We start from the raw sequence: 27,455 nt of genomic DNA on the forward strand, positions 1-27,455 counted from the left end.
CTATGGTTGGAGTAATTTAGAATTAGTGGCTGTAATCTCTGTTAGAGAATGCTGATCTTCATGTGTCAATAATTCATTAGTGGTAAAAACATCCAGATGTCTTTCTTTTTAATAGGTAGGCTGTTGTGCTGAATATAGTTTATTAACCTGCCTCTAGTTCACTAGTTTGATTTGAGAGTATCTGTTATTATGTGATTGCTGATTGCACTTCTGGTACATAGCTTAGCTTGTCGTAGTTTTTTATTTGTTCATAACATCTGTTCTAATCATGTTGTAACATATTTGGATTTCCACCAAAATGAGTAGGTGAAACTGTAGGTTTTGTTTCTCATGGGCTTTGAAGAGAGAGAGAGAGAAAAGAATTTCCCAATTTTTATTAAGTAAGTCCATCGCTTTTTCTTCTTTGTGGTTTGAAAAGTAAATACTGTGCTTCTCAATGGCCTTGGATCATGGAAGCTGTAATATCCTTGCTTAAGGTCACCCAGTGGGGTTCCATGGCTGAGTGGAGGATTCAAACCCTGGTCTCCAAAGTTGTAGTACAACACTCAAAACACTACATCACACATGCTCTAAGGTGAACCTTCTACACAGGTTTTTGGGCAGGATTTGTTCAAAGCCAGCTTGCCATGCCATCTTCTGAGTGACATGTCCATTGTCTACCAGTGGGTTTACATAGCCAAATAGGGATTTGAATCCTGTTCTCCCAGAGTCCTAGTACCCAGTACTGAAACCACTACAACACATTGAATCTCTTAGGACTAGCAATTTCATTTAGGGGCATGGGAATTTCTCAAGGGGAGCACAAGACTTGGAGGCTCTGATCCCTCTTCCTTTTTTTCTTCACAAACTTTTGTTATGTGTAAAATGTACACATGCATTGAGTTAGATATTTAATTTACTTAAATAAAACTTCTAATTTGAACAATGCTATTTCCTTATAAAATGCTAAAATATGAATACACTAGATAAATAAAAATATTTTTATACATATACTATGTTGAGTGGGAGGGCTGTGTGACATCTGCATGTAGATGTAAAGGGGGGGGGTCCCAAGTGTCAAAAGTTTGAGTACCACTGGTGTAATGTGTTGTGTGTTTGACTGGGACTTTTGGAGTCCAGAGAATTTATCATACTGGGGAAATCTTGTGCAAAAACAAAATTTAAAAGCTGGAACCCCCCCCCCCCCCAAAAAAAAGCTGGTTGTTTTCACACATGTCATTGTTAAAGTGGTGTAGACAAAAGCCACTCGTTTTTCCTTTCAGGATTTTCCAAAAGTTAAAAGGAGGAGTGGCTTTTGTCTACTTTCTGTTTGGGTTAACACCACTTTAACAACAACAAGTCATGTGAAAATCAACCTACTTTTGTGTTTTTTTTTCCTGATTTAAACCCTCGTTTCCACACAAGATTTTCCCCATGTGATAAACTCCCGGGTTTGAAACCTCACTTGGTTGTGGAAATCCACTGAACAAGTCACATTTTTTAGTCTTGGAGGAAGATAATGGCAAGTTGCCACTGAAAAAATTTGCCAAGAAAATTGTGTGACAAGGTCACTGTAAATCAGCCATGGCTTGAAGGGACACAGTACATCATACTGGCCACAGCTTTTCTCACTTGGTAGAGATGTACTGTAATTCTGTTTATATTTTTTAAAATGTATTTTTCCATCTCTATATATAACGAGCTAGCATGTTGTCACAGTTTGAGCATTGGACTATGACTCTGGAGACCAGGATTCAAATCCCCACTCGGCCATGAGAGCCATCTGGGTAGCCTTGTGCAAGTCACACACTCTCAGCCTTAGAGGGAGGCAACTGGCAACCCTCCTGTGAAGAAACTTGCCAAGAAAACCGCAGTATGGTTTCACTGTAAGCTGGGGGACACAACAACAACATGTAGATTAGCATATGCAGTTTTATGCTAATCAACTGTGTTTTCTTTTTTTGGTAAAGTGTAAGTGACCGCACCATTGTTTTGCAAATTTCCAAAAATGCGAATTGTACAAACAGGCCACCATGAGAGACTAGGGCTAAATCTGCACTGCAGCATTAATGCAGTCTGACACCCCTTTAATAGCCATGGCTCAATGCTACAGAAATCTGGGATTTGTAGTTTTGTGAGCAATTTCGCCTTCTGTGTCAGAGAGCTCTGGTGCCACAACAAACTGCACATCCCACGTTTCTATAGCATGGTGCGTTGGCATTGAAAGCGGTGTCAAACTGCATTATTTCTGCAGTGCAGATTCAGCCTAAAATTGTTAAATTTTTTGGGATAGCTAATTCATCTTAAATTTATATCCACATGCTGTAGATTAATTAACCCAGCATGACCCAGTGTGGTGTGAGACCCGGCGTGGTGTAGTGCTTCGAGCAATGGACTACAATTCTGGGGACCAGGGTTCGAATCCTGACTTGGCCATGTAAAAACTCACTGGGGGCTAATCCGCACTGCAGAAACAACGCCGTTTGACATGGCCGTGGCTCAATGCTATGGAATTCTGGGATTTGGTGAGCCATTTACATTGTAAGCTTGAGGTCAAGGAACTAACTACCAGTTTGTAAGCTACTCTGAAATCATTTCAGAAGAGCAAGGTATAAATACAGTAAATGAACAAATATATTTAGCCTTCTCTGTTAGAAGGCTCTGGTGCCAGAACAAACTACAGTTCCCAGGATTCCACAGCATTGAGTGACGGCAGTTAAAGTGGTGTCAAACTGCATTATTTCTTTGGTGTGGATGCTGCCTGGGTGACCTTGGGCAAGTCACACACTCTCAGCTTCAGAGGATGGCAAGGGCAAACCCTCTGCAAAGAAGCTTGCCAAGAAAACCTTGTGATAGGTTCGCCTTAGGGTTGCCAATGACTTGAAGGCACACAACAACAACAACAAATATTTACACGTTTTTACAGATTGTGGCAAAAAGGAGGGGAGATCTGGACTTTTATATAGTCTCTGGCTATAAGGAGAAGCAAATATATATATATATTTGCTTCTCCTTATATGAGTTCCAACTTACTAAATTAATGTTGACTCCAAAACACACTACAAAAACAATCCATTTCGAAAATGCCTTAACTGCCCTGGCTCAGTGCTAGGGAATCCAGGGGATTGTAGTTTTAATTGTGGCACTGACAGAGAAGGCTAATTAATGTCTCACAGAACTACAATTCCCAGGATTCCCTAGCACTGAGCCAGGGGCAGTCAGTCAAAGCGGTCTCAAAGTGGGGTTATTTCTGCAGTGTGTTTTGGAGCTGGGTGTTGTTTTTGTTGCTCAGAGTGATCATGTGAGGCAGAGCAGAGGAGGGGACTAGAGTGAGTGAGGAATTTCCCTCAGTGTTTTCTGCTTGCCATTAGCCCCGAGGGAGGATTTTTGGGCGGGAAAAGGCCCCTTTCTTCTGTTTTCCTAGTGCTGAGGTGAAATAAAGGGAGACAGAAGGCAGCAACTCCATCAGGCTTCCCGCCTCTTTGTTGCATTGTGTATTGTGTGTTCTAGGCAGGGTAACCAGATGTCCTAACCAGAAAGGAGGACAAGGCCTCACACAATGTAGACATTTCAATAAAAATATAGGAGGCATAAACATACAAGCTAAAAACACTTCTGTAAAGATAAATTCTTGTGTGTATATGTTTTGTGTGCCTACAAGTCGTTTCCAATTTATAAAGATCCTAAGGAGAGCCTATCTTTAAAAAAATAAAACACTTTTATTCAAATTTTTTGACAACCGATGAAATCACAAATAAAATTTCCTTCTATCATGACATCTTGTCGTCTTGTAGATAAATGAGAGTCACATTTTCCTTTGCTTCTCTTCTTCTTTTCTTCCGCCTCCTCTCTGGTGTTGATAATGTTATCTCAGTTCGCTTCATATAATCTCTGCATGTCATAATGGCATAACATTCATTTGTTCATTGAATTCTTGAAATGCAACCAATTCACAGTAATTAAATAGACATGGGTCCAAAACACACTGCAGAAACAATCCAGTTTGAGACCGCTTTAACTGCCCTGGCTCATTTCTAGGGAGCTCTGGGAGCTATAGTTTTGTGAGACATTTGGCCTTCTCTGTCAGAGAGCTCCGGTGCCACAATAAACTACAATTCCCAGGATTCCCTAGCACTGAGCCAGAGCAGTTAAAGCAGTCTCAAAGTGGATTATTTCTGCACTATGTTTTGGACCATAGTCACAGACATAAACATTGCATTATCCCAATATAGAGCTCAATTTTTACATCTTTTTGTTTTTCTTCTTATTTGCTTCTCCTTGTTCTTATACGAGTCCCAATATAATAAATTCATGCTGACTCCTGATTTAAATTAAATTAAAGTTGTTTGGATAATATTATTCTTATTAATTGACTTCATTTACCTCTGCTTTGTAACATGTATATCTGTTGTCTGCTGAAATCGTAACGTAAATTTTATAATTGATATTTAGTAGACAGATATAATACCCTAAGGAGAGCCTATTGTAAGGGTTTCTTGACAAGTTTCATCAGAGGTGGTTTGCCATCCTCTGAGGCTGAGATAGTGTGACTTGGTCAGGGCCACCAGTGGGTTTCCATGGCCGAGCTGGGATTTGAACCCTGTTCTCCAGGGTCCCAGTCCGACGCTCAAACCACTGCACCATGTTGGCTCCCTCATGCTCAAAATGGAAGACTTTTTGGATTTCCTCCTGGAGAGAAGGTTAAAATTCAGGACATATCCTGGAAAAGGGGGACCTTTGGTCACTCTGGTTGTTGGAGCACTGATGTCAAACTCTGGGGTTGTCCTGTTGGCCACTTTAATTGGGGGGAGTTTGTATAATAATACAATAATAATAATACGATAATAATAACCACCAGCAGGCACATTGGAGCAGATTTAAAAGGCTGTGTTTGTTGCCTAACCAAACACTTTTGTTCTCTTTTCACCTTCCATCCTCAACCCTTCCTTATCTCAGGAAGGTGAAAGTTGCTCCTGAAAACCATGCATTTTTCTGGCAGCAGATTATTATATATGTATGTATTTTAAATACAAATCGTTTTAATATTCTTTCTTTCCATCCACCCCAAGGGCAGCAGCCACAACGCCCAGCTGGCAGCCAGACCCAGACATGGGTGCAGCTGGCACCGATGCGATCGCCTGAGGCAGCATAACAATGTAATGGAGTCTCCTTTAATGATGGAAATAAAAAAGTCCTTTGGGTTTTATTTTATTAAAAAAAATAAAACCAAATTTCTGGCCGTCACATTGTCTGCTTGTCTCAGAACTTAGCTGCAGGCCATTGTCGCCGCCTTGAGTCCCTATATTGTGAAATGGCGGGATATAAGAAAATTATATAAAATAATAATTGTCACCCTGAGTAAACTCCTTTCTGGAGCCTGAGGTGATTTCTGCTTAGAAACTGAATAGAAATAATAATAATAATAATAATAATAATAATAGGTTTTGGTGAGTGCCTTCAAATTGTTTCCGACTTATGGCGACCCTTAAAAAGAAGCTATCAACATGATTTTCTTGGCAAGTTTCTTCAGAGAGAGTTTGCCTTTGCCATCCTCTGAGGCTGAGAGAGTGTGACTAAGGAGTTTATTACACAGGGACAACTGGAAGCGTACGTTGGGTTTATCGCATGAAAATTGTGCATTTGCGATTAAGATTTTCACACGACATTGTGAATAAAGTACCATTATCCCAGGAATATCCCGCAAGAATCTCGCAATTGCGATAAAGTTTTTCACATGCTGTCGTCACCAAAAGTGATTAAAGCACCATTAACTTGGGAACAACCAGGCAATAAACAGCAACAAATCATTCTTAGTACTAAGTTCGGAAGCTTCAGCTAGTTCAAAATGCAGCAGCCAGACTGATCACTGGAACATCTAGGTCAGACCATATAAGACCAGTGCTAAAATCGCACCATTGGCTGCCAATCAGCTTCCAGGTGCAATACAAAGTGTTGGTCATCACCTTTAAAGCCCTACATGGCTTGGGCCCGAGTTACTTGAGTCCCAACATAGTCCGCCCCGCACTCTCAGAACATCAGGGAAGAATCTTTTAGAATACTCAAAGACTAGATTAATATCAACTTCCCATAGAACATCCACTGCCATGGCCCCCACATTATGGAACAATTTACCGGAGGAAATCCGTCTTATTACCACTTTAGATGCCTTCAAGAAGGCACTAAAGATGGATCTCTTCAGGCGGGCATGCCTACCCGACCTTCTGTAAAGAAATGGAAGAAATCCCACTTCTGATCGGAACAGCACATTGTAACGGATGTTTTTATTTGTATTGTTGATTCATGTTTTTACTGATTATTGTTTATAATATGTATTTTAGATACCATTGTATTGTATATGGTTTTATGGTTGTAATCCCGCCTCGGTCCAGTGGGAGAGGCGGGAAAATATAAATAAAATTATTATTATTATTATTATTATTATTATTATTAACTGGAAAATCCCGTGAATGATTTGTTGCTATTTTATTGCCTGGTTATCCCCCGGTTATTCCTAGGATAATGACCACTGTGTGTGAAAATCTTAATTGCGATTTAATAGTAATTTGCGTAATTTTCACAGGATAAACCCCGTTTAAACTTCCAATTTTCCTTCGTATGATAAAGTGGGTTTCCATGGCTGAGCTGAGATTTGAATCCTGGTCTCTGGAGTGATTTGAACCCTGGTCTCCAGATTTCCCTGTGGATGATTTGTTGCTAGTTATTCCTGGGATAATGATGCTTAATAATAATAATAATATATTTATATTTTCCTGCCTCTCCCAGATAGATCGAGGCGGGATTACAGTTGGTTAAAACGCATACATCAATAATAATATATATATAAAAATATATCAATAAAAATACAGTTGCTCTTAAAAGCTTTGATCACGACATCATGTGAAAATCTTAATTACAATTGCGCAATTTTCACGCAATAATCACTGTTTAAAGCCTTGAGTTCCCTGTGTGATAAAGCCCATAGTCCAAGACTCAAACCACTATACCATGGTGGCTATTATTATTATTATTGTTAGGTGCTGTGGTTGCCTAGCTGAGGTCTATTATAGCAGCCAGTTCTGGAAAGCGAGGGACTGCTTTGCTGTCCCAGAACACAACAATTTTTAATGATGTATATTTTGATTATTTTTCCTGTTTGTGTTTTTAATGTTTGCGTTTTGTGGCTTTGTAACAATGTTTTTGTTAATCTTTGTAGGCTGCTTTGAGTGCCAATCTGGGGGGAAAGGTGTGATAGAAACAACAACAACAATTCCATTGTAATCTTAACTGTTTGTAATTTTTATTACTACTATTAATAATACTAGCTTGGAAGGATGTTGGGAGCAGTGTTCTCCTCATGACCCTAAATGCAGTTTTAAAGGGGAAAACTTTTAGGAAATTAAACACACATACATGAACTCTGTGCTTTTAAAAGTGTGTGTTTGTGCATGTGTGTGTTGTGCGCCTTCTCTGACTTAGGACCTGTACAGACAGGCCAAAATATAGCTGCTTTGGGTCACTTTGGAGGTATGCTGTTTCAATGATGCATCATGCATCCTAAGAAGCCAGAAGTTGCACCAAAGCTGCACTCCAGTCCCACTCCAGTCCTTAGGACTGGAGCATGGCTTTGGCATGGCTTCTGGCCTCTTAGGATGCATACATCGTTGAAACAGCATACTGTATCTCCAAAGTGACCCGAAGCAGCTTTATATTGGCCTGTCTATATGGGGCCTTATATTACGATTTTCTTGGCAAGATTTCTTCATAGGTTTGCCATTGCCTTCCCCTGAGGCTGAGAGAGTGTGACTTGCCTCAGGCCACCCTTAGACTGGCACATTCCTGAGAGAAAGTGGCTTTCCAGGCTTCTGTCCAGGAGGAAATCCCAAATGTCCTCCATTTTGAGCATGGCTAAGAAGCATGCATTCATCTTTATATATGTGTGTGTTTTTAGCATTTCTTTGCTCATGTCCTCCATTTGGCTCGAATGCCCTACATTTAGTGGTGGCTTGTCCTCCTTTGCAGTGAGGACAACGCTGAACAAGGATGATCAGATGTCCTCACGGCCAAGGAGGACAAGGCACCGCAAAATGTAGGACGCTTGAGAAAAATGGGAGGATGTGACCAACGAAAGCTAACAAAACAAAACCACGCTCTTATAAATGTCAATGCATGCTTCTTAAGTCGTGCTGAAAATGGGAGGGCATTTTGGAATTCCTCCTGGACTGAAGGTTGGAATGTAGGATAGGTCCTGGAAAAGGAGGACGTCGGCTCCTAACTTTTCCTGGGACGCGAGCTGGGAGGAAGAGAGGAAGAGGAGAAAGAGGAAAAGAAGGAACAGAAGAAGGGGCGGAGGGGAAGAGGAGAAGAGGGAGAAGAGGAGGAATAGGAAGAGGGGAAGGAAAAGAAGAGGAAGAGGGGCAGAGGAAGCAGAGGAGGAGGAGGAGAGGAAAAGAAAGAAGAAAAAGGGGGAGGAGGAAGAGAAAAACCAGAGGAGGAAAAGAAAGAGGAGAAGGAGGAGGAGAAAAAGAAAGAGGAGGAGGAAGAGAGGGAGCAGAGGAGGAGGAAAGGAGCAGGAGAAGAGGAGGAGAAGGAAAAAGAGGAGGAGGAAGAAGAAGAAAAGGAGGAGAAAAAAGAAGGGGAGGAGGAGGAGAAGAGGAAGGAGGAAGAGAAGAAGAAATAATAAGCAGTGGAGGAGAAGGGCTGTGGGCGTCCCTTCTCCTCTGTATATACGTCGAGGAGGAGGAGGAGGAAGATGACGAGCCATTGCCATTAGCCTAACAAGGGACGGGTGGCGGCGGCAGCAGCAGCAGCAGGAGGAGGAGGAGAAGCTGTTGTTGCCGCCACGCCACCGCCGCGCCTCCTCCTCCTCCTCTTTTTCCCCGGAGCCATCCTTGACACATACATCCTCCCTCCCTTCCTCTGCCTCTTTCCTCCGGGGCGATGGAGGGGGACCCTTCGGGGCTTGGCTGGGGAGGAAAACTCCTCCGGGGTCCGTGATCTCCTTCCCCTCCTCTTTCCTGCTCCTCCTTGAAAAGTGGGAGGAAAAGAGGAGAGAGAGCTCCATTGTGTTCTGGGGCTTTGGGAAGGCATTCGCGGGGCTTGTTTTCCCCCCAAAGAGACGGATATATATCAATTTTAACAACTTTTCAAATCCTTTTGCGAGGGAGAAGAGAAGCCTTTTGCCCCTCTCTCTCTCTCTCCTCTTTCGGAAGGGTGTTTTCCTGGAATATTGTTTTTGTTCTCCAACTCCGACATAAAACTTTCCCTGTTTTGGGCGCCGGGCTCCTTCGATGTGGACTCCGCGGATTCCTCCTCTTCTTCTTGGACCTTTTGGAACAAGGGCCGGGGGATGAAGTAGTAATGGCGACCCGTTGGGGAGACGGAGACCTCTCCCCGCCGCCCCAGGTCGCCCAAAGCGGGAGCCAGGTAAGGAGTGGCGGAGAAGGAGAAAGGAAGGAAGAGAACTAGCCCTGGCTGGAGGAGGGCGGGGGCGGCTGCTGCTGCTGCTCCTGAGAGAGAAGGCGAAGGCGAAGGAGGAGAAGGGCGGGATTGTGCTCTTCGGGGCTTTTGTGTTTTGCAGGGGAGCGGCGCTAATGGCCGCCCCATCCCTCTCCCCTTCCTCCCTGCCTCCTTCCTCTCCCCTTCCCGCCCGGAGTTGGCCGTTGGGAGCGGTGCGTGGAGCTGGAGGCCGCCCTCGCCTTCCAGCCTCCTCTTATTAGGGAGAGAGAGAGAGAGGAAGGGGGGAAAGTGAAGGGCTTCCGAAAGAATAAAGTTTCGGCACTTCGGTGGCCTCCTCCCTCTTCTTCATCCCCTTGCTTCTCTCCCTCCCCGCCCCATGCTTTTTGCTTTGGGTTCTCTCTCCCTGTTTCTCTCGCCCTGGTTTGGCTTTAGCTTGTCTCTTTCCCCTGATAGTTCTTTGGGTTCTTTCTCTCCCCCAAATGCTTCCTTCACTTTGGGTTGTGTTTCCCCCTCCTGCTGCCTCTTTCTTTTCAGACTTCCTACTTTGGGATGCCTCTCCCTCTTTCTGGGATCGTCTGTTTCGCTCATACTGGTTTTGTTTTAGGTTGCCTCGTTCCCTTATAACTCTTTGGGTTCTCCCCCCCCCCCCCCCACACACACACTTCTTTCGTTTTGTGTTGTCTCTTTCCCTCATGTTGCTTTTGTTTTGGGTTGTCTTTCCCCCTTCATACTTTTATTTTGCTCCTCCATTTCTTTTCCCCTCATAGTACTTTTATGTTGACTTTGGGTTGTCTTCCCCTCGTACTTCTTTCGGATCCCCTCCAATACTTCTTTAATTTTGTGTTGTCTCTTTCCCTCATATTGCTTTTATTTTGGGTTGTCTTTTCACCTCATATAGTCAATTGTTTGTATCCATGGATTCTTTATCCACAGATTCAACCATCCACAGCTTGAAAATATTTCACACACACACACACACACTCCAAAAAGCAGTGCTTGATTTTGTCATTTTATATTAAGGGGGGGGGGGTCCTGGAGCCAAACCCAGTGGATACCAAGGGCCCACTGTACTTCTTTTGGGTTCTCTCTTTCTCTCACACTTCTTTTGTGTTGCCTTTTCCCCTCATATCTCTTTTGCTTTGGAGTTTTCCCAGTCATACTTCTTTTCTTTTGGCTTGTCTATTTCCTTCAGACTACTTTTGGGTTGTCTTTCCCCCTCATACTGCTTTTATTTTGGCCTGTCTTTTCCCCATCATACATCTTTTGGGTTGTTCCTTTCCCCCTCATCCTTGTTTTGTTTTGGGATTTCTTCCTGCCTCCAACATGCCACCTGGGAGGAGAAAAAGGGGACACACAACTCCCTTTCTGTTTTCCCCTTTCTTTGGGGGAAATGCCTGAGGAGAACAGCAACCCCCTCCCTTGTTTCTAGAGAGGGTGAGAAGAGCTAAACTTTGCTGAGATCTTTGATATCCCTTGAAAATCTTTTCCAGGGCAGTTCCCAGGCCTTTCTTCTCTCCTCCTTCCCTCCCATCTCCCTTTGTCCCATAGATTTGATAGGGAGGAGTGAGAGGGCCATGCAGCCCTTCCTCTGATGGTGGTGGTGGTTGTTTTTAAAAATTGAGGCCCTTGAATTTTTATTATTAACCTTTATTTATAAAGCACGAAATCCCATTTTCTCTTCCGTCTGTTGTGTGTATGTGTGTGTTTATGTATATACACACATATTTCCCCCTCCACCTTTTACAGGGCAACTCCAGCAGCTTCCACAGATCAGTTCTATAGGGCTTTTGCATAGTCTGAAGTCCCTTTTTTCACTTACAGTTGTTTCTGGGGAATTCCTGTGTCTCTCTCTCTAGTTTGGGAAGTTGTGTATTTTTAGTGCTTTACAGTGTGTCCTCATGAAAGCTTGTCTTTAGAAAAGCCCCTGTTTCAATCTTTTATCCCAGGCTCCATATTAATAGTACTAAGAGCATTAAATCTCCCTCAGTCCTGTGCGTTTACTCTACATTACATATCAAAGGTGACTTCTGCTATCTGAAATGTTTATGAGGTTTTCCCATGGACTGAGGCACACTGGTGTATTGTGCTGTGCTTGTGTTTATGTGGCGCATATGGTGTGTGAAAGTTTTTACCTCCTGCACGTAAGCCTGTGACGTAGTTGTGTATGTTCTCTACGTGTCGTGACTTTACACTCTGTAGATATTTTCTTAATGTCCAGTATAGGCAAATGTATTCTAAACAAATGATTGCAAATGTCCCTTTGAGAAATAGAATTTAATTCTTCTTAAAAATAGTGTTGGTTTAAGAGGGCATCCTTTAATCTACTGCTCTGTCCTTAGCTTACCCTGATGCTTTGATATAACAGTGCCACATGGTATTATGGCGTTGAAAGATCAGTCTTGTATTAAGAGTGCCCTCTGAGATCTCAGCATAGCAAGTCCCAGTAGTGGAGAATTGTACTGTATTGGGTTATGTTTGTGCCTTAGTAACTTAAATGCATTTTTCATCTACTGTGTGGAGGAAGATCACTGTTGAAAGTGAAGGAAGATAAACAGCTAAACCTTACAATTATTTGGCGGTGAGGAAGATGTGGGACTAGGTGCTGTTCATATAATCTGCCTATCATTAGTTTGGCAAACCATAATGAATCCTTTGCAGATGAGGCATACACAATAGGTGAGATCATATCATTCCATTGAACTAGCTTTTATTTGTGGAAGAACAAACAGGTTTTCATATCTGTAGAAAGGACTTAGTTTTTTAAAAAGCGGAACACAGTTGGCACTTCACATTTGCAGCCTTGGCTTTTGAGGATTTGATTATTTGCACTTTAATTAATATGTTCTCTCTAAAAATCACTAGGCCCTCCAGCGCAACTCTGCCAGAGGTTGACCATAGAGTTGTGCTGGAGAACCTAGAAGTCCCTAGAGAAAACACTTCTCTAGGTATTTGTAGGTCCTCCAGCATGATTCTTTAGTCCACTTCTGGCAGATGTTGACCATAGAGTTGTGCTGGAGGACCTGGTGATTCCTAGAGCAGGGTTCTCTCAGATAACAGGGTTTTTTTAATTTGCAGTTTTTCCACATTCACAAGGGCCCTGTGCCCCTACCCCAGCGAATGTGGATGGACCACTGTTCTCCCTCACTTCCCATTGTACTTGGTGTGAAGCTTTCATACCTAATTATGAAAAAAATCCATATTATTGTATTAACTAACTCAGTACTGTGTATACTCATATATAATAAGTCTAGAAATTTTAGTCAAAAATTGACCATAAAAACTAGAGTTGACTTATTCATGGGTCGGTTTTAGTACCATACTTTAACTCTTATTTTAAAAAAAGGAACAATCCCCCGGGGAAAGGCAAGAGTACAGTCAGCCCCTCTTATACACAGATTTTTTATACACGGATTCAAGCATCCATGGTTTGAAAATGTTAAAAAAAGTATAAATTTCAAGTATCAAACCTTGATTTTCCATTTTTTATAAGGGACACCATTTTGATATGTCATTATATTTAATGGGACTTCAGCATACACAGATTTTGTTATACATGGGGGATCTTGGAACCAACCCCCAGCGTATAAAAAGGGTCTGCTGTATATATAATCTGTCCTAGAAGCACTGACCCCACTATTCTCTTATCCATCCAGCTTTTAGGATGAACACAAACAGTTATGTCTGGCTGGAATTTTGTTAAGTTCTTTGGCATTGTTTTCCTTTGTTTCATCCTTTCGATCCTTGGTTACGTAGCCCTAAGTTTTACCCTCGACTTACTCACGGGGTCTTGCCGAAATCCAAAATTTTGGCCCCAAAACCTGCCCTTGGCTTATACCTGAGTTCAACTTATAGTATATATGGCAGACCTGCACAACTTGGCAGTAGGTAGGGGCCAAAATTAAAATAGGTTGAACTTCTTCAGGCTGCAAATTGGTTTTAATTAAACATTAATAAATTATTATTAATTAATAATAATGAATGTTGTTAATATTAATTCCATTCTCTCCCTCCTCTGCCCAGCCCTCTCCCCAGGAGAAAGCCGAGCAGCGGAGGAGCCTTGCAGGAGGAGTGTTTGCCCATCCTCCTACACATGGCCCTGTTTTCAAAAGCAGGCTGATCAGCAGAGGAGTCTTGAAGTTGTTCCACATCCTTGCGGGCTGCCCAAAATCCTTTGGCGGGCCGCATGTGGCCCCCAGGCTGTAGGTTGTGCAGGCCTGATATACGGTATTTTCTATTCTGTGTTCTTCATTCAAATTAGAGCACTACACACTATATGGTTGTTTAGTTTAGTTCTTCAGTGTGAGCTTCAATATGGTGGATATGCTTTTATTTGGAAGATATTTAATGGAGCTTCCTTTAGCAGTACCTGGATTTAAGAAGGGAGAAGTCAATACTTCAGGCTAGTATATGTATCAGCTAGGGAACTGATAGGATTATATGTAGTTTGCATACACCGTAACTGATCTGTGGAGACTTCCTTCAGGGTTTTATAGTGAAGTTTAGCAGGCCATTTGCATTTCATAATTTCTTTGAAGTGATATTTGTGTCACTAGTGATAAATAATGGTTTTTGGAACATAATTATGTGATGATTTTTTATTACATGGATGCCTTTTAAAAAAGATTCTAGGTGTCCTATGGATAAGATATATAAAAGTTAAAAACAGTAAATATAGTTGTGAAGTCAAAGCTTTTCACAGTGGCATCTATATTTTTTTGTGGGTTTTTCGGGCTATATGGCCATGTTCTAGAAGAGTTTATTCTGACATTTTGCCAGCAGCTGCGGCTGGCATCTTCTGAGAATGCTGGCATGGAAGAGAGTGGGGTGTTGGTTGAGAAGAGGTGATTTGCATGTTAATCTATGTATTGTTCCATTCAACAACATAGGGCGCACCCCTGTGTGCCTGGCCCAGGCATGCGCGCCAGGTGCACATACCATTAGAAATAATGGAGGTTGCTCCTCCGCGCATAATCAAGGTCACGGATCTCAGATCTGCAAGTTAGGAGGGGCGACTGTAGTTCATAATATAATAAGGGAACATTTCCCCACCCCAGTAACAAATGTAAGAATTATCAGTTGGCCTAAGGCAGGGGTAGGCAACCTTTTTGAGCCGGGGGCCGGGTTGCTGTCCCTCAGACAACCGGAGGGCCGAAGCCAAAAATTAAATAATTAAATAATTTTTTTAAAAAAAATAAATATATAAATAAACCAGGACAAATGTAGGACAAAATTTTCAAATGGAAGACACTTTTTTTAAAAAAATGGAGGACACATGAAAAAAATTGCTGATTTTTTAAAAAATGTTAGCATAAATGCATGTTTCTGAGGCTTCTAGAGACAATTGCCCCCCCCAAAGGCCCTGGCGGCAATCGGCGGCAGGACTGGGCTGGGGCCGGTCCCAAGGCCTTGCCGGGCTGCATCCGGCCCGCGGGCCGCAGGTTGCCTACCCCTGGCCTAAGGCACTTTAAAATCAGCCAATATTTTCAAATCTCAGTATTTTAAGGCCAATATTTAGAATCTCTGGGAGTTTAGAAGTGTTTTATGTTGGCACCCAAAACATGACAAATGATGGGAACAGGCGAGTCTTCCTAGAGAAAGCGATCTGCAGTAGGGACCGTCTACTGAAAACTGTCTCCCTCTTATCGCAACCTTTTAAAGTTCCTTCAAATGATGATCACATTTGTACAAGCAGATAGAGGACAGAAGAGACATTCAGTCAAGTGTTGGTGTCTTGAGCTGTATAAGGTTTTAGAGGTTAAAACTAGCCCTTTGAATTGGCCCCAGCAAGGCCTGTTTGGCAAGAATGAGTGTTATATAATCAAACCTTCTATTCCTTTTGAATTGGGCTACTGCATTCTAGCTGTACTTTCCAAATTATCTTCAAGGGTAGACAGATTTATACAGTCAGACCTCCACATTTGCAACTTTGGCTTTTGCAGATTTGGTTATTTGCAAAAATGTTGAATACATTCCAGTGTCCTCCAGAGGTCATGCTGGATTCCTAGAGAGAAGACTTCTCTAGGCATTTGTAGGTTCTCCAGCACAACTCTGTGGTCAGCCTCTGTAGAAGTTGTGAATCTGTTGTGAATTTGAGATGTTAATTTGTTTGTTTGTTGTATGCTTTCAAGTCATTTTCAAAGGAAAAAATAACACAGTATTTTTTTTAATTTATAGTTTTTCCACTTACATGGGGGTCTTGTGTTCCTAACCCCAGTGAATGTGTAGGGCCCAGTATAATGCTGTATAGAAACCCATCCTGGAAGTTAAATGAATGTTGGGCCTTTGGTATTCTCTGGGGTTTGGTTCCAGGATCCTCTGGAGTTTGGTTTGGTTCCCTGTGGAGTTTGGCTCCCTGTGGAAACCAAAATCCATGGGTGCTCAAGTCCCATGTTGCTCAGTAAAATGATATACTTTATATGAAATGGCAAAAAATGTGTTTGCTTTTTGGAAATTATTTTGGGGAATAAGGTGCACTGTGCCTTTAGTGAGTGACTTAAAACTGCCTTCTAGAGTATTAGAGGTGTGCTTAGAATATTTGCAATGTGTATAATGAAATGTCTAAGATATGGGACCCAAGTCTAAAGATGAAATTCATTTATGTTTCATATATACATTATACATATTGCCTGAAGTTAATTTTAAGCACAATATTTCGGATAATTTTTGCATGAAACAAAGTTAATGTACATTGAACTATCAATAACCAAAGGTGAAACAAGCTCAGCCACCCATTTGGATGATTTTGGATTTTGGGAAAAATTGAATTTGGAATTCCAGATAACCTGTAGTTTCTCTAGAAAATGGAGAAGAATTTGCAGATGACCTTGCAATTATTTACTGAATGTTATATACATATTTATTATTATTATTATTATTATTATTATTATTTTCTTATATCCCGCTTTTCTGCCAACATAGGGACTCAAAGCAAGTCAGTAATCCCAAAGCAAGCCATTTCTAAATAATCCTGGACATATATATATATAAAGTGTTCTTTGCTTTTATTTGTATAACCCAGCTTCATCAGAGTGTGGGAATCTTACAGTACAGTATGGAGCAACTCAAGTAGCTTCATTTATGAATTTAATTATCAGTTTACTTTTGGCTTCATCGCTAATTCCTGAAATGTATCTCTTTTGTGCTTCCCTTTGAACTCTTTGGTAATGAAACTGCTGGCAATGCGATGGCACGATATGTGAATTTGATTGTTCTATGCTTTCAAGTCATTTTCAACTTTTGGTGACCCTCAGGTCACCAAACCCCTCAAACCCCTACAGCACACTAGCTACCTCAAGTATGAATAGTATATTTTTAAATATTTGGGAAGTAGAATTCATCCAAATTCAAGACATATATACCTTACATTTCTAATACAGAACTAAGTAATTCTGAAATGGTTTCTGTACTAACTTCAGTGGTCTGTATTTTACTTTTGTGCTGCTCCTATATTCTTCCATACGTCTTTTGTTGTTGTTGTGTGCTCTCAAATAGTTTCCAACCTATGCCTTAGGAAAGCACAAATACCAGTTAAGATAAAATTCTAACAATCATTTTGTGTTTGGGCTAACGGATTTGAACCAAAGATTATTGTAGAGATTGTATGATGTACTTCTTAGTATGCACAGATTTGGGAATTGCTGTTGGATCTTCTGTTTCAGTGAGGACTGCAAATGTTTACATGGCCACTTCTGTGGTAAGAGAGCCATAATGTACTAACCTTTGGTTCTGATGTAGTAAAATTACAAATTGTCTTTGTCTCAAGAATATGTGCCAGTATTGATTGAACAGGTTCCTTCAGTTATGGACCTGTTAATTTGTTGTTTGCATGTTTGCTGAGAAATAAGCCTTGCTGACTTCAGTAGGAATTTTTTCACAAGTAAACATGTATAGGATTACAGTCGATAGTACAGTGCTAGAGGATTTCTTGGAATGCACTCCATAAAAGCTGTTTGGAAACCTATGTGAGCCAAGGTTTTTTTTAATTGTCTGTGTACAGTATTCTGTTAAGTAAACAAATTAGTGTATTGAATGTAGAATAGGATGAACAAGTATAGGAATTCAGCAACAGAAATTTCCAGTTATTACCTGAAACTTCTTCAGATGCATTGCTGACAAATCTCTCCTTTGTATCTGTAATACATGATATTCTTCCACAACCTGCTTTCAGGATTTGGAACATTCTGCTATAGGAAGCTAGGCTGTGCGCCTCCCTGTTGGTGATCCTTCTGATACTCTGGGTTGGAGCAGATGGGCAGGAAAAAGCCTCTTGATCCTGGGTTTTCTGAAGGTGGGTTGAAACCCCATTGTCCATATCGCCTGCTCCCAAGGCGAGCCAAACACCCACGGGGTGTCCACACCCTGCGGCGTCAAGCTGTGCTGCGTAGTTATTTTTTGGGGGTTATCTTCGCACCATGCATGTACACTATTGCACACTGCCTGTGACCCAATTACCTGCTTCTTCCTGCTGAGATGCCATTCCATTGGACAGCTGCCCATATGACTGGCCACACAGTCACCCGTGTCATGCACTGCCTGTACAGTGCATCAGTGTGCTGAGTGATATGTTGGCAAAGCACAATCATGGAGGCTCCCCATACATGCCCCTTCACTCCATGCTCCCTTGTTGGACTGTCTAGTTTGCGTATGTTGTAATCACATCCACTGCATTATTGGCAATTGGGTTTTTGCTTTGCCACAGTCTTGTACTGGTATTGGACTATTTATATGCTGATGCAAAGGTGCACATTTTCTGCCCCAAGTCAGAGCATCCCAGCTTCTTTTTGCTTAGGTTTTTAGCCCTGGAGCGCTGCTTCCTTTCACTTTCTACTCACCTTTGCCTTGTGTGCCATCTAAACACCCCGTCTTCAAAGCAGTTAGTAGCTGCTTTATTTGACCAGTGTGATCTACTCCTCAGATAGCTTTTTGTTCAGTTGAGACTTTAGCATTGAGTTGGATTTGAACTGAAGGGGGTCTTTTTCAGTATTGTCTTTTCCTTCTTTTATGTGTTGTATCTGGGTTTTTTAATATGAATTCTTCGCAGTCATTGCTGAGACAGAAAGGCTGGCTATCAGTGTAATAAATAATTTGGAAGTTAGTTCAGTGAGAGTTTAAAAGTGGAAGCAATGTCTGTCAGACACTTTTAGGTTACATCAGAGGAAGAGAGGGCAAACGTCTGAGTTACCAACATAGCTTGAGCACATCCAGTCTTATCTTATTTTGGAAGCTAAGCAGGGTTGGGCATTGTTGGTACTTGAATGCAAGACCACCAGAGATCTTCAGGTAAGGCTAGAAATCTGTCTGAAACCCTGAAGAACTGCTCCCAGTTAGGGCTGCTAGTTTGGAGCTAGGTGGACCGATGGTCTGACTAGGTGTAAAGCAACTTCATATGCTCCTATCAATAGGAAAAAATCCCATCTAAGCACAGTGTTGGGTTTAATTTTCCTCCTGTAACATTAACGTATGCTGTACTTTGGACAGATGAAAGACAAATGAATAACGTCAAACTATTCAGCCTTTCCAATGGGACTCCTTACAAAGTGCCTTCAAATAGACTTTTCTGTGCTTCTATAGAACTCGGGAATGTCACCTTTTGCTCTGTAACTTCCAAAGTTCCAAAGGAACATGGCCATAACTATGGCTTTTGCAGGCATTCTGAGCATTTTAGTTGAAAAAGTAGCATCTCCAGGTCCTGGCTGTTTAGGTTACTGAGTGTAGTAACGCAGAGGCTGAACAAAATAATTTAGTCTTTTAGTTCTGTGTCTCACTTCTCTCCTGACTTAATTTTTTTGCTTCTGTTGGCTATGTTGAAGTATAAAAGGCACTGTTCTCTTTGTACTGTTCCTGACTGTAGACAGTTGTGCTCAAGGGCCATCACAGTGAGCGTCAGGAAAGGCAAGTAGCTGGCTGTGAAAGGGCTTAATGATACTTAACTGGAAGTGAGGCAGCACCTCTGCAAGGGGGCAAGGTTCACTGAGCTTTCTATGTATTCACCTCTCTTGTGTCTTCCTGTTGGCTCCCCTCAGATTGGATGCTAATCTAGTACAGTAAATGGAATTGGTGTGTCAATTCAGGTCAGCCTGCTGCACAAGGGACCCTTAATGGGTTTTTTTTGTGCACTGATGAGGATTTTTATGTGAGAATGGAGAATCTTTGCTGCCACTTAACAGACTTCACTTGCAGCTAAATAGAACTGTAATGTGAATAGATTTTTGTCTATAAATATTTGTGTTTACAATTTCTCCCTCCCTCCCTCTCTCTAGTGACAACTTGCCAATAAAAACATTCTTTGTTAAGGCAATAGGCAAGATGTTTCACTTTGTGAAATTTCATCAAAATATTGTGAGTGCACTGGTAGCAGCTCAGAAAGGTACCACGACATTATAAAGCCAGTAGTAAATCAAAATACAGAACTGAATCAGTACTAAAACTTATACAGTATTTACAGATTTTTACTTCTGAGTTGGCTTTTTCCTATTACGAAATTAGGTAAATGAGTAGCAAGCTTGAAGCAAAATTTGAATTCTTTCCCCAAAGCTTTGCATGTAGTTAATAAGCATGGTATGCCATATTTTAATTCCAAAGTTTAAGATTTATTTATTTGGCATTCATCTTGTTCATAATGATATTACACGCTTCTCTGGAGGTGAATTCTGCATGTTCTAATGTTGCTTTGCATTTTTTAAAAAGATGTAAATGTTAATTCTTGAAGAAATCTGTTGTCTCTGGTCCTTGAGATGTTGGTGGAGCAAAACTCCCATAATCCACCCTGTACCATTGATTTTGCTGGATAGAGTTGATGAGAGTTGTAGGCTGACATCTGCAGGGCCATATGTTCCCTTCTCCCAGTCTAAGGAATTTATGCTGTGGAAACTCCAGTGATAATTTGATAGGCCATTTCAAATATCAGATTTTTGGGAGATTCAAAGAGCTGAGAACAATAGAGTTTCCAAGTACGTGTTTTGCACAAGTCTCTGGTCTTTCTGTATCTTAGCGTGTGACACTGCCTAGAGTTATGCATGAGCAAATACTGTTGAAATTAATAGGACTTGCTTTGTATATCCACTGGTGTAGTTGCTGATTTACAGCTAAATCCACAATTCAGTTATGCTGCAGTTTCAGCCTGTCTGGTTCTGTTGACTTCACTTGGGGTTAAAATACTCTTAAATGATTGTATTTCAGTTAAAATGGGTTGCTAATGGGTGGCATTTTTCTGGATACCAGTAAAAATCTAGTTGACCCCCCCCCAAAATGTAAATATATACACTGTGTCAACTATGCTTTAATAATACACTTGTCCCTCCTAGTTGTAAAATTCCTATTCGCGGTCTTAAATTTCTGTGGATAGAAAGCCAGGAGGGTGAAAATGGCACTCAGGACCACCCGGCCATTATATCCAGTAGGGTTTGGATATTTACGATTCGCGGGGGGGGGTTCTGGAATGGATCCCTGTGAATTTGGAGGGACAACTGTATACAGAAAAAGGCAGACTTGTTAGTGACTTACTATTATTATTAATATTATTATTGGAAGTATTGAACAAATACTTCTGAAATCAGTAGGATTTCACATAAAAAGGTCAGTATTAATAAAGGTACTTCATTTTAAGCATTTCTAACCACTGTGAAATAATTGATTTTATACAGACTTAGTGTAGCTCAGAGATAAAGAGGAGTGTCAGCTTTTTGAGGGGGCAGTGTTCAAACTTTTTTTAATCCATACATCCCTAGGTACTCTAAGGAAAGTCTTTAGGGGGGCAGTTTCTCCACCCTCTTGCTCTAGGCAGTTTAAGACACAGAAAAGGTATTTTTACCCAACAGAGAGTGACCTAGACGTTTTCTGGCTTACTTGGTGTTGGAAGAAAGACCGCTCCTAACCCTAAAATGGGCTGAGGGGGGCAAGCTATATGAGAAACTGCACTCTAACCCTTTGGGCATTTGGGAGGAATTTTTTAAAAGGCTTTATTACAAAAATGCAAGCCTCCAAGGTTTCTGAGTAGGTTGGTGCAGCCCACTGACCCCTTACAGTTGCCCATCCCAGTCTTGGGAAGAGATACACAAAACAAGATCCTATTGATTTCAGCAACTGTGTGATACAAAATAGTTGAATGACTTAGGACCTGGACATACAGGCCAAAATAAAGCTGCTTCGGGTCACTCTGGAGGTATGCTGTTTAAATGATGAATGCATCCTAAGAGTCTGGAAGCCATGCCAAAGCCATGCTCCAGTCCTAAGGACTGGAGCGCAGCTTTGGCACAGCTTCTGGCCTCTTAAGATGTGTGTGTCATTTAAATAGCATACCTCCAAAGTGACCTGAAGCAGCTTTATTTTGGCCTGCCTATTCAGGCCCTTAGTTGTGACTTTTATCTTGTGAATTTAGCTCAGATTCTGTGTGTATATGTGATTTTTGGTATAAAGAAAACACCTGCCTACTTGCTATCATTGTCACTTTAACATAGGAATATATATCCTTGTGGCAATAGCATACTAACAGAGATTGCCAGATTTTCAGAACTCATTCCACCCCATTTCCCAATAAATTGTGGGTTTAAAAAAAAATCTCCTCACAGAAGAATTTGTTCTATGTTTTTCTAAAAATATATGTTTCCCAAAGTATTTTATGTAAACTGTATTTGTATGGGGGCTTTTTTTTCAAATACTGGTATATAATCTGTGAGCACGTTTCACTTGTGTGCATATTTTTATGTCTCTTTCTTTCACAAAAAGATGTGTATCTGGCTTGGAGAAATGCATTTTTGACATACAATTCTTTTTTGACACACAATTCTTGAGTTGGCTTCTTGGGTGAAACGTTGCATTTTAAAAATCAGCAGAATAGATATCTCACCCTCCTCTACCCCAGAATTGTGGTTGCATTTTAGAAACGTCAACTATTGTAAATAGTCAACATTGGAAAATCTTCTGTGTACCAACTAAAACTTACCCCCCCCCCCAAATGGAGGAGAATATAAAAATCAAGACATTCTCACCTTCTGTTTAACTAGTGACTTCTATTTTATATTGAAGGTTACCAGAGAATTTTGCACACCCGAACAAAACACGCATCCTTTTGCCTTTAGTAATAATGCATCCTGAGTTTTCTAGGGATATAAATGTTTCTGTAAGAGCTTACTATACTTATGTCTACATATAATTCTGTGCTGTAATTCAGCTATGGAAATTGTCTTACATATTTTCATGGATGAATGAGTGGGTTGATTCTAGCTATTGTTAATACTGGAACACCCAGGGATTATCAGGACCACACCTATACGGTAGAAATAGGGCAGAAAGAGGCCCTTTCACCTCGTATCATAAAAGTAGTGAGATGACTCATTGTATTGGACTGGTTGATTAAACACAAGCAAACAAGAGATTTACCAAGATGTGGACTTTCATCCCCTTGTGTCAAATTAGATTGTAGGATCAGGAACTCATTAGTAAGATTCTAAAATGTAAGGTTGTTTCATGTACTTTTTCTTGGGTGGAAATACACTAATGTTAAAATGGAAGTAATCCTATTTGAAGAATTTTGTAGTACTGTACAAGTTTTTGTGTGCCTTCAAGTAGTTTCCAGCTTAATGGTAACCCTGAAGACAGGGATTTTCTTGGAAATGTTTTCTCAGAGGGGTTTGTCCTTGCCTTTCTCTCAGGCTGCGAGAGAATGTGACTTGCCAAGGTCACCCAGTGGGTGGCTAAACAGGGATATGAACCCCAGTCTTAAGAGTCAAAGTCCAGTGGTCAAGCCAGTACACCACACTGCCTTTCCATTTTTAAAATTACTTCCTACAGTGTATGAAGGGGGATGTTGAAAATTCTTGCGGAAAATATATAGTATATGTCGTTTAGCTTCAAATTCTCCTCTCTGCCCTATAGAATTTTTAAACCCATTAAAGTTCTAGTACAGTTTGGATTTGAAAACTCTAGATGCCAGAAAATGCCAGATATCTGACACAAATACATGTAATATCTGTATTCTAAATTGTCGTTCTTCCACAGATGGTTTGTGACCCTAAAATTAGGTTGCGGTTAGACTGTAGTGAGGGACAGGTTGTGAGCACACTGATATTCAACTTAAATAAATAACTTAAATATTAAATAAGTGTGTTTGCAAGTTGTCATCAGTAGCACATTGGCACTGTGGTAAAGTCTTGCTCACCTCTGTTCTTTACAGTTACACAGAGGAATCATTTTGTTAATTATCATAGCCCCACCTGCCATTCTCTTCTTCCTGTTGATGAGGCAGTTTCACTTTCAAATCTGTTAGCTCATCCTCCCTACAAACCATTCTCCTTGTGGGATCTCATTTCCAGTATGTATTCAGATATATTTGCAAGACTGTTTCTTGAGAAATGTTTAGCACTTTCCACTTTGCTTCTACTAGGCAATCATGGGGACTTTTAATGCTTCCAGTGCACATTGATGTGTGATACTTTTTTTTAATCCACTGTTAAGAGGCGGTAGAGGAGAGAGGGAGATTAGATAAGAGTTTGTTTGCTATAAAATTGTGCTTTTAAAAGAAAATCTTGAACTGGATGTTAGAAGATATCCAGTAATGCATCAAACACATTTAACAATAAATAACTGTACAGGATTTAAATCTTGCTTACTGTCACTGGTTTCTGTTCTCCAAATGTAGTGGGCTTACCTTTAATTTTTTTATTCTATTTGCTCAGCTGCTGTATTTGTGACAATAAATAACAATAACTCTGGACCTTGTAGCATCTTTGAGACTAATGGATAGAAAGAAGCTAGTAGCATGAGTTCTCCTAGACTTGAATCTACATTCTTAGATGCATGGGATGACCCCAACTAGACTCAAGTCTGTGGAAGCTCATGCTACCAGCTTCTTTCTTTTATTTAGTCTCAAAAGTGCATAGAGATTTGCCTGACTAACACAACTGTATTTTTGAATAATTACAGATGGATAGAAGTGAATCTTGACATGGTCTACTGAATGTATGTCTACATTTTGTGTAATGTGTAGTATATACAAGATGGAAATGTACATTCTGTATTGATTGCAGAAAGTATGCTGTAAACTAGAAAATCTGTGACAGTTCCGAGAAGCTGCAACCATGGCAGATAATCTTTCCATTTGTAGTTATAATAATACTTTGGTGATCTTTATGCTAATTTAAAACTGAGGAATTGTGTAATAATTCAAATAGTTTCTCTAATAAGTTATCCAAAAATCAAATTAGAATCCTGGTTCTACTTTGGCATTAGGTGATAGCAGAGGCCAGAGTGCATTCTTGCTTGGATTTGCTGAAAGAATGATGAGTCCCGTGAAGCTAATTATATTTCCTTGATTGCAAGTTTTAAGTAGATTTTGGCAAATCAAAATTTTTGACCCAAGTCTCTGAACTCAGAATCACATCCCACTGAGTTCAATGAGACATTCCCCCAAGTAAATGTACATAAGTGTAGTTCTAGTACCTGCTTGTTGATTGTTTTTAGCAAGACCATGGGAAACACAGCTGATACAACAAAAAATAGTATGGAATTATAGCTTACTTTGTATTTCCAAACCTTGACTGGGGTATTGTTTTCCAAAGGGAATATAACGGCTTTGTAAAGGGATGGTAAAGGTAATCTAAGCCTGTCCATTTTGAGTGTACCATCTGACATGAAGCTAATTGATGCACATTCTAGAAAAACAGTCTGATTGGAGAAAGGCTTAAGCCTTTTCTGGTACATAAGGTGTGTGTATGTGAGACAGAGACAGAGATGTACGTTTGAAGTTTGATTTTGAAGGATACTGGCCTTTTGCTTGAGGTAATATATTCTCTTTCAACCAAAAGGCCAGCATCTCCAAGATCAAACTGCAGAAGAGCATCTCTCCTCTCTCTCTCTTTCACACCCACCTTATGTATCAAAGGCTTAGAAGTACTGTATTTCTCCAATCAGACTGTCTTTTAGAATGTGCACCCATTATCTTTATATCCTATGGCGCATTTGATTTTTAAAAAAATGTTCTCCTAGAGAACCAGTGTGGTGTAGTGATTTGAGTGTTGAACTGTGGTTTGTAGTGGTTTGAGTGTTGGACCAAGGTTCGAATCTTCTGCTCAACCATAGAAACCACTGGGTGACCTTGGAAAAGTGACACACTCTCAGCCTCATAGGAAGACAACCCCAACCAAACAAATCTTGCCAAGAAAACCCTGTGACAGGTTCACTTTAGGATGGGAAGACTCTGGCCTGCTTTTGAACCTTCACTTTTTAAAAGGAAGGTAGTTGAATGTATAGTGACAAAATAACTGCAGGTATATTTATTTATTTATATAATTTCTATAGCATACTGCTCTTATATGGATGCTTACATGGAGATCTTCTCAGTGGTCAAGTTATGAAAACTACTGATCTTCAGTAGCCAGGTATTGTAGGGAAAGGATGAGGAAAAGGAGGAGGATTGTTCCCCTAGTTTCTTTGGTGGCTTGGCTTGGCTGCTGCAGTGGTTCTTCTGGTATTAGTTCTTGCTGCCTTCAGTGGCCCCAGACTGGCAGATCCAGACATTTTTGCCAGAAGTGGTGTAGGTCAGTGATTGTTGCTTTTCCTGTTCTTCCTTTGTTGCTCTTACTGTGGCTCCTAGGTTGTTGGCTGATGCTCTCTGCCAGGGAATGGTTGGAGGATGGAGGAACCAAATGAAGGTGGTGTCTCAGCAGAGGTGATAATGACCTGGCCTGGCCTCCCTTTGTGGCAGCTTATTGCCAGGTCACCATATCTTGGTAATATTATTCCATGACTCATTTAAGGGAAACATCCAACATGGAGGTGGCTTTTTTAGATTGCAAGCCTGAGGGTAGGGAAATGTCTAATTAACAATTTGTAAGCTGCTCTGATAGCCTTTTGGCTGAAGAGCAGGGTATGTATAAATAAATAAATAAATAAATAAATAAATTGATGATGATGGTGATGATGATGATGATGATGATGATAATAATAATAATAATAATAATAAGTCCTTGATAGATCTGCATCTGAAAGGCTGCTTTAACTGTCCTTACTTAGTGCTAGGGAATCCTGGGAACTGTAGTCTATTGCGGCACCAGAGCGCTCTGACAGAGAAGGCTAAATGTCTCACAAAACTATAGTTCCTAGAATTTCCTAGCATTGAGCCAGGGCAGTTAAAGTGGTCTCAAATTGGATTATTTCTGCAGTGTCTTTTGGACCTTTGAGTGACACTTTAATTCAAACTGGTTAAAAAAACTAGAAAGTTCCAGATTTTGTTCCTGTTTTTCCAAATTTTATTTTGGAAATCCATTCACACATTTTTTATCCCATAATATTTTTTGTCAGCCTCCAGTACAATCAGATTTTTTATAACTTCTTCCCATGTTGTTTTATTTTAACCCAGTAGAAAATCAGAGCTAGGCCTTAGTAACCTAAATGCACCAGATCCTATCTTATTTTGGAATCTAAGCAGGGTCAGCCCTGCTTAGTATTTGAATGGGAGACCACCAGTGAATACTAGTTGCTGTAGGCTATATTTCAGAGGAAGGAACCGGCAAAACAACATATTTGAGTTTTCCTCACCTAGCAAAACTCTATAAAATTCACGGGATTGCCATATGCTGACAGGCAACTTGAAGGCATATACACAAACAAATCAGAAAGAACAGGAACAAAATCGGGACTTTTTGATCAGTCTTAATGCTCCCTTGGTCAGCTATCTGGCAGCAGAGACCATAATGTAGTTCTTTTTAGCTCTCCATTCTCAAGTCTATTTTATATTTTTGTGAAACCACTGGAAGAGATGAACTGTAGCACTGCAGGTGGGCATTACTTCTACAGTATATTCCTCTGACAAAGCAACTAGCTTTTTTTTGGTTCTAAACCAGTGTCTGAAGGGTGTGGTTAAATGACCAATGTTAAATAGCCTATCCAAAGCTGAACATGCTAGATTACTAAAAAGCAGAGGCTGCCTTTGAAAATTGTCAAGAAATTTCAACTGAACCAAACTAAATTATCAACTAAACTAAATAAAGCCCTGAATCTATACATTTATTTTATGTGACTGTTTT

At 40.6% G+C, this 27,455-nt stretch overlaps 1 protein-coding gene across 5 annotated transcripts in view; it reads left to right on the top strand.

The window, feature by feature from the left end:
- Positions 1 to 8,872: 8,872 nt before the first annotated feature.
- Positions 8,873 to 27,455, top strand: part of ARHGAP21 (Rho GTPase activating protein 21) — a 147,707-nt gene continuing 129,124 nt past the window's right edge. For 3 of the 5 annotated variants that reach the window (XM_042472278.1, XM_042472275.1, XM_042472276.1), the window contains exon 1: positions 8,878 to 9,402. In XM_042472278.1, the coding sequence (XP_042328212.1) occupies positions 9,337 to 9,402 (66 nt within the window). In that variant the 5' untranslated portion in view covers positions 8,878 to 9,336. Of the gene's footprint in view, positions 9,403 to 27,455 lie in introns of all 5 variants that reach the window. The other 2 variants (XR_006104453.1, XR_006104454.1) reach the window with 1 other exon arrangement.

The sequence above is a fragment of the Sceloporus undulatus genome, chromosome 6 (assembly GCF_019175285.1).
Source record: "Sceloporus undulatus isolate JIND9_A2432 ecotype Alabama chromosome 6, SceUnd_v1.1, whole genome shotgun sequence".
Classification (NCBI taxonomy): Eukaryota; Metazoa; Chordata; class Lepidosauria; order Squamata; family Phrynosomatidae; genus Sceloporus; species Sceloporus undulatus.